Consider the following 14,738-nt stretch of genomic DNA (forward strand, 5'->3'; position numbering starts at 1 on the left):
AGACGTGGTTTCACCATGTTGGCCAGGCTGGTCTCGAACTCCTGACCTCGTGATTCACCTACCTTGGCCTCCCAAAGTGCTGGGATTACAGGGGTGAGCCACCCCACCCGGCCTATTGGTTGAAATTGTTAAGATGACTTGGATGCTGCAACAGCTGCCCTTTTGGGTTTAGGTGTTGTTTCTTCATGAAATCCATGCCTGAATCTGTGGTATACAGCTTTTAGGTGTCTCATTCGACCAGTCCCAGCGGCATTTCATCTTTGAGCCTTGGCACTCCAGTTATACTTCCTCTTGTGCTTGGCAGGGTAGCCACATTTGCCACAGGTCAACTTTTTTTTTTTTGGAGATGGAGTCTCACTCTGTTGTCCAGGCTGGAGTGCAGTGGTGTGATCTTGGCTCACTGCAGCCTCCACCTCCCAGGTTCAAGAAATTCTCTGCCTCAGCCTCCTGAGTAGCTGGGATTACAGGCGCCTGCCACCACGCTCGGTTAATTTTTTTGTATTTTTAGTAGAGACGGGATTTCACCATGTTGGCCAGGCTGGTCTTGAACTCCTGACCTCATGATCCACCCACCTCAGCCTCCCAAAGTGCTGGGATTACAGGCGTGAGCCATCGCGCCTGGCCTGCCACAGGTCGATTTCTGAAGGTGGTAGGCCTTAGAGCCATAGTGGTGGCATGACTTGTGTGTCTTATTGCAACGCTTGCCAAATGTTGACATTCCCTTCATCTTGCTTCTGCAGCTGAGACCAAAGAGCAGGAAATTCTTATCAGCCTCTTGGCAAAAACTGGATTCCTGGAATTTCACAGGAAAGATAGAGCAACCACCTTCCCTGGGGGCTGCTTCTTGATTGCCACTGGAGGTGGTAGGAAGTGACCTGGTAGGAAGCCAGCTGTGCCATTCTGTTTGTGTAACAGCATTGCCAGTTAATCCATTGCTCGCTTAGTGAAACATCGGTCACCAGTTCAACCTCAGTTCCATTTCCTATTCAGCCGTGAGATTCCTGGGTTTTGCTTCAGGTTGTCACTGGCTTGTTGTGGGCAACCTTGAGGGAGTTTCTTAAGGTGAAAAGGCTGAGGAGACGCAGCAGATTGTGGTAGACCAGTAGCCTCAACTGGGCATGATTTTGCCCCCCAGCCAGGGGGCATTTGTCAACATTCTGACATTTGGCAATTTGTTGTCACAACTTGGGTGGGGATGTCAGCCACTACTGACATTGAATGGGTAGAGGTTAAGGATGCTGCTAAACATACACTACACGAGGGAGTCCCCTCCACAACAATGAATTATCTGGCCCCAAATATGCCAAGGTCAAGAAATCCTGGGGTAGAAAGGCCATGATTGTATAAATGTCGGACAGACTGGGATTCGAATCATTGGCATGCTCTATGACCTTGGGCAAGTCACCACACTTGTGCAAACCTCAGATGAGTCAGCATAAAGCTAAGAACACAGGTTCTGGAGTTTGAATCCCAGCTTTACTAACCAGCTGTGGTTTAGTAGAATTTAGGCAGAATGCCTCACCTCTCTGAGCCTCTTCATTTGCTTACTTACCTGTAAACTGACTTATTCTATAGGGATGTTGGAAGTTAATCATGGAAAGTGCTTAGCATTGTGCATGACACACAGGTGCTCAAATGTTAGCCCACGTTATCATAACTCACACCAGCCTCCTTTTTCCTCTGGGAACTTCTATAGCACATAGCTCATGTACCCACATATACAATGATGTAGGGCATGGTGTACTTATTTCTACTCTGTTGGTGCCCCAAACTCCTTGAGGGCAAGGACGTTAGAATTAGATTTCTTTGCTTCCCCTAAGGTCCCTAGGAAGATGCTTAAATACCTACATGACTGTCTTTAAATTGCACGTAAATGGAATCCAAATTTTCTGTATGTTTTAACCCTCTTTGCTAGTTGCCTTTCAGTTAGAAGGTGTTCTTAACACCAATTAGATATTTTCTTGGTTTCACTATTTCACATTTTACAGTTGAGGTATAAGGTTTTCACAGAATGGATCCCACTTTACGTTACTACTCCTTTTGAAGCCATCCAATTTGAGACAGACCACGTTCCCAGCATCTTTGCGTGAGTTCTGTCCATGGCTTGCTCCTGAAAGGACTTACAGAAGCAGCAACTATTGATATGTCAACTTAGCTAATTTTACGTGGGTTATCAGTCCCACTTTAGCCAAGAGGGGCAAGACTGGTGGGCATAGACTTTGAGAACCCAAAGAAGATGTTGGACGAAGCTCTTTATAGAATTCATTAGTTGGCACACGCCCCCAAATCATCTTTTTTTTATTTTTTGAGATGGAGTTTTGCTCTTGTTGCCCAGGTTGGAGTGCAATGGCATGATCTCGGCTCACCACAACCTCCGCCTCCTGGGTTTAAGTGATTCTCCTGCCTCAGCCTCCCGAGTAGCTGGGATTACAGGCATGCACCACCATGCCCGGCTAACTTTGTATTTTTAGTAGAGACAGGGTTTCTCCATGTTGTTCAGGCTGGTCTCGAACTCCTGGCCTCAGGTGATCACCTGCCTCGGCTGGGATTACAGGCATGAGCCACCATGCCTGGCTCCAGATAGTCTTTTATCCCTAGCAAAACTAAGATGATAAATTGGAGCTCCAAGAACCAGGATTGTGTACTTTATCTGCTTTCAGAACATTTAGATATTCTGAGAAAGGCTAATTGATAGTGAAAATGAAACCTACAAATGGGGCTAAACACAGGCAGATAGAAGCCTACCTCTACCTTTCACCTGCTATACAACTTCTTTTTTTTTTTGAGACGGAGTCTCACTCTGTCGCCCAGGCTGGAGTGCAGTGGCACAATCTCGGCTCACTGCAACCTCCGCTTCGCGGTTCAAGCTATTCTCCTGCCTCAGCCTCCCCAGTAGCTGGGATTACAGGTGTACACTACCACGCCCGGCTAATTTTTGTACTTTTTAGTAGAGACGGGGTTTCACGATGTTGGCCAGGCTGGTCTCGAACTCCTGACCTCAGGTGATCCACTGCCTCGACCTCCCAAAGTGCTGGGATTACAGGCATGAGCCAGCACGCCCGGCCTATACAACTTCTTTGGGACTAAGTTTCCCTTTCTGTGCCACATTAATTGTTGTGTGACCAGAATGAAAATAGATGGGACAAAAAAAAAAAAAAAAAAAAAAGAAAATAGATAGGACAACACTGCAATTAAGGTTTAAACTGGCCTGGAGGGAGAAATCCCCAATCTGCCACTTACTAGCTCTGTGATACTGGATAAGTTATTTTGCTTCCCCAAACCCTGGGTCTGTCATTTGCAAAACAGTTTTAAAGTTGTGCTTATAACTCTTAGGGTTGTTGAGATAACAAATGTAAAATGCTTGGTATAAATTAAGCCCTTCAAAAATGTAACCTATTAATATACAGTTGTTACAGTTATCCTTTGGTATCTGTGGAAGATTGGCTCCAGGACCCCAATGGATACTGCAGATGCTCAAGTCCCTTATATAAAATGGTGTAGTATTTGCATATAACCTATGCACATCCTCCCATATACTTTAAATCATCTCTAGATTACTTATAATACCTAAATACTAGGTAAATGCTATATAAATAATGGCTATACTGTATTGTTTAGGGAATAATGACAAGAAAAAAAAGCCTGTACATGTGCAGTACAGACACAACCATTCACTTTTTTTCCTGAATATTTTCTGTCTACTGTTAGGTGAATCCACAAATATGGAACCCATGGATACAGAGGGCCAACTGTACTAAATTTGAAGGGAAAAGGCAAAAATCTCATTACTCAGACAAACCCACATTCCTCCTGGGAGAACATGAGAACCCTCTGTGTTCTTACAGGCATGGCAGTGCTCCTTCTCAGCCCTGAGGAGTTCCCAATCACCAATGGCTGAGCAAATTCCCTCTCCTCACCCTTCTACCAAGGCCCTCCTGAAGGTCAAAGGACAGAGGCACAGACGGGTTTAGAGAAACGTTGTATTTAATGGTAAATCTTAGCACATCCCAGCACCAAGAATGGTGTGGAGTTGCAGCAGCAACAGGCAGGTGACCCCCCATAGTGCCTCACATGGCGAAGAGGATGAGGAAGGCGACCATCAAACAGAAGAGCCCCATGGCCTCAGACAGGGCAAAGCCGAGAATGGCATAGGAGAAGAGCTGCTGCTTGAGAGACGGGTTCCTGAGAGGGACAGAGATCATTGCCAGTTGAGGGAGAGGAAAGGGTGAGGGGAGGGGAGGACACAGGACGGTGAGGTGAATGGGGAGTGTTACTCCTGGGAGAGGGCCTAGACTGCACAGATCCTGGGGATTTGGATGGACAAGCAGAGTGGACCAACCTGGTAAGTTTAAGTGAGCAAGGCTGGACACATGTTTTCTCTGGAGAAACTATGATGTAGATGAAATCAACCTGAAGGCTCCAGAAGGGAGCTCCTCCAGCTGAGGCTTCCCCAAACAGGGTGGAATTTACAGTAGGAGATGCTGTAGGCCACCCAAACTTACCTGGCATAGCCAATGATCAAGCTGCCAAACACCGTTCCAATGCCAGCCCCTGAACCAGCCACACCAACTGTGGCTGCCCCAGCACCAATAAACTTGGCTGCTGTGTCAATGTCCCGGGAGACAGCACTGGTCTGGAAATCCCGTCTGGCCACCTGGAGTGGGAAGTTGCTGTAGGAAGGCTAGAAAGAGAAGCAAGGCAGGCGAGATAGCAGAGAGACAGTATGGCATAAGGACAGGTGGCTGACTCTACCTCCTTCACCCCACCACCTGAGCTCTGAAACTGTTGGCAGACTGCCTGGTAAATGCAGAATACTCTGATTGCAGAGTATGCTGGGAATTAGTCTTAGAGTCTGTTGTCAGACAGGACTAGGGAAATTTCATGGGTTAGGCACACCTCACTTTTATAAGTTTCTCACCTACAAGGCTTACCCTGGGGGACTTAGAACTATTAAAGCATACAGATTCTCCAACTCTCCTCCCACTTTGGTCTAAAGGCAACTTAAACTGAAGGACCCCTGTCTGGGAATATTCCTTGATTTTTAAAAAATTAATTAATGAATGGGTTTTTTTGAGTCAGGGTCTTGCTCTGTCACCCAGTCTGGAGTGCAGTGGCACAGTCACAGCAGTCTCGACCTCTGGGATTAAGCAATCCTCTCATCTCAGCCCTGGAGTAGCTGGGACTACAGCCACATGCCACCACACACGGCTAATTTTTTAATTTTTTTGTAGAGATGGGGTCTCACTGTGTTGCCCAGGCTGGTCTTGAACTACTGGGCTCAAGTGATCCTCTTGCCTCAGCCTCTCAAAGAGCTGGGATTACAGGTGTGAGCCACCACCCCGGGCTTTGGGAACATTCCTAAGAGAGCTATTCCTCCCTTACCTGTTTAGATGAATTCACTGGGCTATTCAAGAAGGAGGCAGACACAGACCTGATTAGACCCCTGGTACAACAGCGGATCTGTAAAATCAGAAAGCCACATCCTACCAAATCAGTCAAGGAAAAAAAATCCTAATTGCTGAGCTGTCAAAAATGACTACAGATTTCATAAACAGAATAAGTTCAATGTATTTCAAGGTCAATTTATTCCTGTTTCTATCAGATAGGCCTGCCCCAGAGACAGCTGTCTTAATAGCTTGATACAGTCAGCAGTGGCAACCTTCACCATTCAAAACCAAACCAAAGTTCACTTCTTTGGGCACAGCCTTAATCGGCTTCCCAGAATGGAACAAGAACCCACACTAATACCAAAGCAGGTACAGGAAAGGTTTATACCCAGATCACCAAGTAATCAGATGGGGGAAACTTTATTCTGCTAAAATACACTCACGGCTACACACCCTAAATGGAGTGGGTCAGTCAGCCCTGGAAACCGACTGGAATAGCCATCTAAGGAGAGCCATCTGTAACATGCCTTTTTTGAAATAATTTTTAGTGCAGTGGTTCTCAAACTTGGCTGCACAGTGGAATCATCTGGAGAAGTCTAAAAGATACAGATGCCTGGGTTCCACCCCCATTCCCAAAGTCTGATGCAAATGGTCTAAGGTGCAGCCTAGGCATCAGGATTTTTAAAAGCTCCCTGGATGATTCTAACGTGCAGCCACTGTTGAAAACCACTGTTTTAGTGGGCTGTCTCTATGGCCAGGCCAGACTGGGGATAAAAATTAAATCCAGACTCTCTGACCACATTCCAAAGCCAAGATAGCTTGGTTCACAGGCCCAGATAAACAGGGGTTACCTTCATCACATCCTACAGCCACCTCAAAGAGCCTACATCATCAGGACGCCAAGCTCCCCTGGGTTCATTCATTAAACACTGATGGCGTCCACACCATACACCTGGTACTACAGAGCACCGCGGCGCGGCAGCTTACCAGAGCTGGAGAAATGAGTAATGCCCTGGCGGTCTGCATTTTTTCAGTCTGCAGAGGGGGAAAAATAGTAATAATAATCCCATTGAGACCCTGGTGGTTTGTTTACAATGACGACCTTTGGTCGTCCCCTTCACCCCCGCCCGTCCTCCCTAGACCACGCTCTTCCTTGCACCGTGCCCCAGCTGAGGAGGGCATTAGAGGTCGGAGGGACAGAGCAGCGGGTCTTCAAAGGAAAGTCATGCAGATCGGAAGTCAAGGAAAGGGGCCCAAGCCCCAGGAAGGAAATGTTGCGAAAGGGAATGGTCTCCTGGGAAGACTGGAGGCGGACACTGGGCAGGTGTCGCGCAGGGTCCCGCCCATCTTACACAGCAGTCCTCGACCCGCCCCAGCCGAGGCAGTCAATCGTTCATTACCGTTGGTAACTAACATTCATTGATAAGGCCATATCTAGATTGCCATCGCCTCTCCCAGCACTGGTGGGAAATAACCCTCCACACTGCCCAGCCCACAACCCTGCCTATTGCTGGCTCCCGGCCCCAAGTCACCTGCACTCCTACTGCCCTGCAACCCCTGCTTGGCCCACAGCGCTCGCCCGGCTCAAGGTGACAGTCTCACCTCTCAGCTTTAGCCCTTGGTCTCAGCGCTCAGCTTCCCCCACCCACGTGTCCTGGACCTTCTCCATTCTCATTGGCCGTAATATCCCCGCGTCCCCATTGGTTGACGTAATCGATTCCGCCACTCTTATTGGCTTTCCGCAGCTGCTTCCTCTCCCTCCACAGGAGCTTCGTGGCAATTCCCGCCTCCATGCGGATAGAGGCGGGGCTTTCCTACGAGATCTGGATTACGATTGGCCGATCCCTGAAACGCTCGACCATAGAGTTGGCAGGACTCAGAGGTTCCATAACCTCGCGCACAAGATGGCGACCAAGGTGGAAGCTGAAGAAAAAGGCGTGGGAGAGATGACGGGCCGTGTGACGCAGTCAGACACATGACTTTGGCCCCGAGCATTCATTCGGGCGCTTGGGCCACGGGGCGCGTTGCATGTTGGGATTGGTAGTTGTGCTGAGGAGGCCCCCAAGGACAGCTGAGATCCCGCGAGACATTCGAGGCCGGGAGAGCCCATGCCTTTGTAGTAATTCCCACTGTGGAGGTTTGTGGAACGACCGCTTTCGCCATGGAGAATAAAGGCCGGCTGGAAAGTCCCCAAGCGGTGAGCGCAGTTTTGTGGGCCTCAGCCGGTGTTCAGCAGTCATGGACTAGCATCCAGATGGCTTTCTAAAAAATTTGTTGCGCCGGGCGCAGTGGCTCACGCCTGTAATCCCAGCACTTTGGGAGGCCGAGGCGGGCGGATCACCTGAGGTCAGGAGTTCGAGACCAGCCTGACCAACATGGTGAGACCCCGTCTCTACTAAGAATACAAAAATTAGCCGGGCATGGTGGCGCGTGCCTGTAATCCCAGCTACTTGGGAGGCTGAGGCAGGAGAATCGCTTGAACCCGGGAGGCCGAGGTTGCAGTGAGCCGAGATCGCGCCACTGCACTCCAGCCTGGGGGACTGAGCAAGATTCCGTCTTGGGGAAAAAACAAACAAAAAAAATTGTTTACTTTGTAAAAACAACACTGAAAGAATGAAATAATATCCCTGTAGAAAAACGAGCAAAGGATAGGAACAGGCAATTCACTAAGGAAGAAATATGAATTGCAGGAACGAATGTCAGCCTTCCTAATCAAAGAAATATAAGTTTAAACGCACCGCTTAGTACTGCTCAAAACAGCAGAGTTCTTTTTATTAATGTGAGCCACGCGCTGTCCTATATTGCTGGTGAGAGGATGAATTAGAAAACCTTCCTTGAAAGCAGTTTGGCAATATTTATTTTTATTCAAAGGCTGTGAATGAGCCATCCTCTTTGACCCAGTAATTCTTGAGTAACTAAGAGCCTTTAAGCTCTCCATACACTTTTCATCCAGTAATATCACTTCTAGGCATTTATTTTGAAGAATCAGAAATGCAGATTCTTTTAAAAAGATGTGCATTTGCAGAGTTTGTAGAAATTGGAAACAAGTAAATGTTCCACTGACAGTAAAAGGTGAAATAAGTTATAATATATTCACTTGATGAAATAAGCAGAAATAAAACAGGAAATAAAATAATGTTTTTTTGGTTTTTTTTTTGAGACGGAGTCTCGCTCTGTCTCCCAGGCTGGAGTGCAGTGGCGCAATCTCGGCTCACTGCAAGCTCCGCCTCCCAGGTTCACGCCATTCTCCTGCCTCAGCCTCTCCGAGTAGCTGGGACTACAGGCGCCCGCCACCACGCCCGGCTAATTTTTTTTTTTTTTTTTTTGCGACGGGAGTCTTTCTCTGTCCCCCAGGCTGGAGTGCAGTGGTGCGATCTCGGCTCACCGCAACCTCCACCTCGTGGGTTCACACCATTCTCCTGCCTCAGCCTCCCGAGTAGCTGGGACTACAGGCGCCTGCCAACACGCCCAGCTAATTTTTTGTATTTTTAGTAGAGACGGGGTTTCACCGTGTTAGCCAGGATGGTCTCGATCTCCTGATCTCGTGATCCGCCCGCCTCGGCCTCCCAAAGTGCTGGGATTACAGGCTTGAGCCACCGCGCCCGGCCACCCCGGCCAATTTTTTGTATTTTTAGTAGAGACGGGGTTTCACCGTGTTAGCCAGGATGGTCTCGATCTCCTGACCTCGTGATCCGCCCGCCTCAGCCTCCCAAAGTGTTGGGATTACAGGTGTGAGCCAGTGCGCCCGGCCATGTTTTTGAAGAATATTTTATTTTTATTATTATTACTTTTTGAGACAGAGTCTCACTCTGTTTCACAGACTGTAGTGCAGTGGTGCGGTCTCTGCTCACTGCAACCTCTGCCTCCCCGGTTCAAGCAATTCTCCTGCCTCAGCCTCCCAAGTAGCTGGGATCACAGGCACGCACCACCATGCCCAGCTAATTTTTGTATTTTTAGTAGAGAAGGGGTTTCACCATGTTGGTCAGGCTGGTCTCGAACTCCTGACCTCAAGTGATCTGCTCGCCTTGGCCTCCTAAAGTGCTGGGATTACAGGCATGAGCCACCACTCCTGGACTTGAAGAAGATTTTATATTGAGAAATATTTTATAATGCAAAACTATGCATATAATTGTGAAAAAATACACATGGAAAAAGAATGAAAAAAATATTAAAAATTAATAGTTAATTCTAGAGGGTATAATAAGTTGATTTATATTTTTATGAGTATGGGTACTTTATAATAGAAAAATATTTTTTTTTTTTTTTTTTTTTGAGACGGAGTCTTGCTCTGTCCCCCAGGCTGGAGTGCAGTGGCGCGATCTCGGCTCACTGCAAGCTCCGCCTCCCGGGTTCACGCCATTCTCCTGCCTCAGCCTCCCGAGTAGCTGGGACTACAGGCGCCCGCCAACACACCCGGCTAATTTTTTGTATTTTTAGTAGAGACGGGGTTTCACCATGTTAGCCAGGATGGTCTCGATCTCCTGACCTCGTGATCCGCCCGCCTCGGCCTCCCAAAGTGCTGGGATTACAGGCTTGAGCCACCACGCCCGGCAGAAAAATATTTTAAAAATTACACTAATCTGGCAACTCACAATTCTAGACTCTTAGGAAAACTTTTTTTTTTTAAATAATTTTTTTTTTTTTAGAGACAGGTCTCACTCTGTTGCCCAGGCTGGAGTGCAGTGGTGCAGTCACTATTATAGCCTTAATCTCCTGGGCTCAAGTAACCCTCCCTCCTCACTCTCCCAAGTATCTAGGACTACAGGTGGGATCTTGCCATGTTGTCCAGGCTGGTCTCAAACTCCTGGCCTCAAGGATCCTCCCACTTCAGCCTCCGAAAGTGTTGGGATTACAGATGTGAGCTACCTGCACCTGGCCAGAAAAACATTTTCTTTTCTTTTTTTTTTTTTTTTTTGAGATAGAGTCTTGCTCTGTCACCCAGGCTGGAGTGCAATGACGCGATTTTGGCTCACTGCAACCTCTGCCTCCCAGGTTCAAGCAATTCTTTTGCCTCAGCCTCCCGAGTAGCTGGGATTACAGGTGCGCGCCACTATGCCTGGCTAATTTTTTTGTATCTTTAGTAGAGATGGGGTTTCACCATGTTGGCCAGGCTGGTCTTGAACTCCTGAACTCATGATCTGCCCGCCTCGGCCTCCCAAAGTGCTGGGATTACAGGCTTGAGCCACAGCGCCCGGCCTCTCTTTTTTGTTTGAGATGGAGTTTTGCTCTTCTTGCCAGGCTGGAGTGCAATGACACAATCTCGGCTCACTGCAACCTCCGCCTCCGGGTTCAAGCAGTTTGCCTACCTCGGCCTCCCAAGTAGCTGGTATTACAGGCGCCTGCCACGACGCCTGCCTAATTTTTTTTTTTTTTTTGAGACGGAGTCTTGCTCTGTCACTAGGCTGGAGTGCAGTGGCGCAGTCTCAGCTCCCTGCAACCTCCACCTCCTGGGTTCAAGCAATTCTCCTGCCTCAGCTTCCCCAGTAGCTGGGATTACAGGCACCCACGACCACGCCCAGCTAATTTATATATATATACGTATATATGTGTATATATATGTATATATATGTATATATACACGTATATATTTATATATACGTATATATATTTTTATATATACGTATATACGTATATATTTTTATATATACGTATATGTATATAAATATATATATGTATATATATTTATATACATATATACATGTATATATGTAAATATGTATATATACGTATATATGTATATATACATGTAAATATATGTATATATGTATATATACATGTAAATATATGTATATATAAATATATGTGTATATATACATATATGTATATATAAAAATATGTATGTACATATATACATATATGTATATATAAAAATATGTATGTACATATATACATATATGTATATATATACACACATATATATGTATATATATACACATATATATATATGGAGAGAGAGAGAGTTTTTTTTTTTTGAGATGGAGTCTTGCTCTGTTGCCCAGGCTGGAGTGCAGTGGCGTGATCTCGGCTTACTACAAGCTCTGCCTCCTGGGTTCACGCCATTCTCCTGCCTCAGCCTCCCGAGTAGCTGAGACTACAGGCACCCGCCACCATATCCGGCTAATTTTTTTTGTTTGTATTTTTAGTAGAGACGGGGTTTCACCATGTTGGCCAGGATGGTCTTGATCCCCTGACCTCGTGATCCACCCACCTCGGCCTCCCAAAGTGCTGGGATTACAGGCGTGAGCCACCGTGCCCAGCCTGCATTCCATTTTTTCAACAACTTAGACCTTCAGTCTATGGTTCTCAGTCATTATCTTTGCACTAACTTCCAAGTTCCTTCTCCCTCTCTTCTGATTTAAAAAATTAAGAAATGTGAGGCCAGCACAATGGCTCACACCTGTAATCCCAGTACTTTGGGAGGCCTAGGTGGGAGGATTGCTTGAGGTTAGGAGTTTGAGACCAGCCTGGGTAACACAGTGAGACCCCATCTCTACAAAAAATTAGTGGGGCGTGGTGGTACATGCCTGCAGTCCCAGCTACTTGGTAGGCTGAGGTGGGAGGATTGCTTGAGCCCAGGAGTTTGAGGGTGCAATGAACTATGATTTTGCCATTGCACTGAAGCCTGTACAACATAGTGAGACCCTGTCTTTAAAAAAAAGTCAAATGGGCTGGGCGTGGTGGCTCACGCCTGTAATCCCAGCACTTTGGGAGGCCAAGGCGGGCGGATCATGAGATCAGGAGTTTGAGACCAACCTTGTCAATATAGTGAAACCCCGTCTCTACTAAAAATATTTAAAAATTAGCCAGGTGCCTGTAGTCCTAGCTAGCCGGGAGACTGAGGCAGGAGAATCGTTTGAACCCGGGAGGCAGAGGTTGCAGTGAGCCGAGATTGTGCCACTGCACACCAGCCCTAGTGACAGTGCAAGACTCCATCTCAAAAAATAAAAAATAAAAAAAGAGTCAAATAGTACAGCCTTTTTTTTTTGTTTTGTTTTGTTTTTTGAGACAGAGTCTTGCTCTGTGCCCCAGGCTGGAGTGCAGTGGCGCGATCTCGGCTCACTGCAAGCTCCGCCTCCCGGGTTCACGCCATTCTCCTGCCTCAGCCTCCCGAGTAGCTGGGACTACAGGCGCCCGCCAACACACCCGGCTAATTTTTTGTATTTTTAGTAGAGACAGGGTTTCACTGTGTTAGCCAGGATGGTCTCGATCTCCTGACCTCGTGATCCGCCCGCCTCGGCCTCCCAAAGTGCTGGGATTACAGGCTTGAGCCACCGCGCCCGGCCCTTTTTTTTTTTTTTTTGAGACAGGATCTTGCTCCTTCAACCAGGCAGTAGTGCAGGGGCACAATAATGGGTCACTGCAGCCTTGACCTTCCGGGCTCAGGCATTCCTCCCACCTCAGCCTCCTGAGTAACTGGGACCACAGGCACACACCATCACACCCAGTTTGCTAATTTTTTGGTAGAGACTGAGTCTCACTATCTTGCCCAAGCTGGTCTCACTACTCCTAGGATCAAGCAATTCTCCTGCCTTGGCCTCCCAAAGTGCTGAAATTACAGGTGTGAGCTACTGCACCCAGCCCAATCTATTTCTTTTCTTTTTTCTTTTTTATTTTTTGAGATGGAGTCTCACTCTGTCGCCAGGCTGGAGTGCATGGGTGCGATCTCTGCTCACTGCAACCTCTGCCTCCTGGGTTCAAGCGATTCTTCTGCCTCAGCCTCCCGAGTAGCTGGAACTACAGGCATGCGCCACCACACTCAGCTAATTTTTGTATTTTTAGTAGAGACGGGGTTACACCTTGTTGGCCAGGATGGTCTTGATCTCTTGACCTCGTGATCCACCTGCCTCAGCCTCCCAAAGTGCTGGGATTACAGGCGTGAGCCACCTCTCCTGGCCAGCCCAATCTATTTCTTTTCTTTCTTTCTTTTTTTTTTTTTTTTTTTTGAGATGGAGTCTTGCTCTGTGGCCCAGGCTGGAGTGCAATGGTGTGACCTCGGCTTGGCTCACTGCAACCTCTGCCTCCCGGGTTCAAGCAATTCCAGTTCTGCTGCCTTAGACTCCCGAGTAGCTGGGATTACAGGTGTCTGCCACCATGCCTGGCTAATTTTTGTATTTTTAGTAGAGATGGGGTTTCACCATCTTGGCCAGGCTGGTCTTGAACTCCTGACCTCATGATCCACCTGCCTCGGCCTCCCAAAGTGCTGGGATTACAGGTGTGAGCCACTGCGCCTGGCCTCCCAATTTATTTCTATAATCAGTTTTGTACCTGCCAGCATTTTAGTGACCAAGACATGTTAATCTAATTTTATTGGTTCATTGAATTTTTCGAACACAAAATATTCCTAAATATACACACATATGTAATATCAATTTTAAGGTATATTTCCTTATATATTACTGACCATTACAATTTCCCAATTTTAATTGATTGGCAATACCTACTATTAATCACTACTCACATGCAATAGTGGGAGGAAAAAAGAAGGGACATTCACAATAGCTACCATTAGGAAAAGGGACACCTCCAGGGAAGCACCATACTTGGCCATTGGTCCAGGAGATGTGTTGTGTCTTGCTGGACAAGGCTGTACAGGTAAATGATAGAAGCAGCCAATGACAGAACCAAGAAAGTTCACAAGCCTTGTTTTTGTGTAACTCACTTCCTGGACAGTGAGTTCTTTGGTCCCTATGGTCTACCTGTTTGGAAGACTTCCCTTGTATAACGAGCATCCTTCAGGAATGCTCCAAAGACAAGCAATGAGTAGTGTTTCCTGTTGGGAACTGTGCAGTTTGAGCCATCCACTTCCTACGATTGCGGGAATCTTTTGTATGTCTGTCTGGGGTTGAGTCTTCCTGCAACACTGGCTTAAAAAAAATCTCAGGCCTCGGTTGGCCAGCACTATGTATTGTTTTTTCCTGGTGCTACAATTCCTAAAAAACCTGATGGCTTGAGCATTTCATTTAGGGGGAGTCGCTGCTAAAAAACTCAACCCAGGAAGCTTGTCTTCTTTGAGAATTTCCAGGCCTAGTAAGGATTCAGACAAGGCTTGCTTAGGGAGGTTCTTTTCTTTCTTTTTCTTTCTTTCTTTCTTTTTTTTTAGAAACGGGGTTTTGCCATGTTGGTCTCGAACTAACTCCTGGCCTCAAGACATCCATGGGCCTCGGCCTCCCAAGGTGCCAGGATTACAGGTGTTTGCCACTGTGCCTGGCCCAGGGGGGGTCCTTTCATCCATCCCAGTTCCTCTCCAGTTAAGGGCCTTAGCCCCACGGTATGGATGGTGAATAATGGAGGTGGAGGTATCTCATGGGAGCCTTTCTCCCCTAATCCACTTTTTTGTTTATTTGTTTTGAG

General features: G+C 47.1%; 1 protein-coding gene and 1 pseudogene across 2 annotated transcripts; both read right to left on the minus strand.

The window, feature by feature from the left end:
- Nucleotides 1-128: 128 nt before the first annotated feature.
- On the minus strand, nucleotides 129-727 carry LOC115833558 (annotated as a pseudogene).
- Nucleotides 728-3,966: 3,239 nt separating this feature from the next.
- On the minus strand, nucleotides 3,967-7,065 carry ATP5MC1 (ATP synthase membrane subunit c locus 1). 2 transcript variants are annotated; one of them, XM_003278743.4, is made up of 5 exons: nucleotides 6,990-7,065; nucleotides 6,375-6,422; nucleotides 5,383-5,460; nucleotides 4,503-4,681; nucleotides 3,967-4,182 (listed from the first exon to the last, which is right to left on the minus strand). In XM_003278743.4, exons 2-5 carry the CDS (start codon nucleotides 6,411-6,413, stop codon nucleotides 4,068-4,070), a joined length of 411 nt encoding a protein of 136 aa, XP_003278791.1. In that variant the 5' UTR covers nucleotides 6,414-6,422; nucleotides 6,990-7,065; the 3' UTR covers nucleotides 3,967-4,067. The 2 variants fall into 2 exon arrangements, with proteins under 2 accessions (XP_003278791.1, XP_003278792.1); XM_003278744.4 differs by having other exon boundaries at nucleotides 6,920-7,043.
- Between the last annotated feature and the right edge of the window lie 7,673 nt (nucleotides 7,066-14,738).

Source organism: Nomascus leucogenys, unplaced genomic scaffold (genome assembly GCF_006542625.1).
Source record: "Nomascus leucogenys isolate Asia unplaced genomic scaffold, Asia_NLE_v1 Super-Scaffold_258, whole genome shotgun sequence".
Lineage (NCBI taxonomy): Eukaryota > Metazoa > Chordata > Mammalia > Primates > Hylobatidae > Nomascus > Nomascus leucogenys.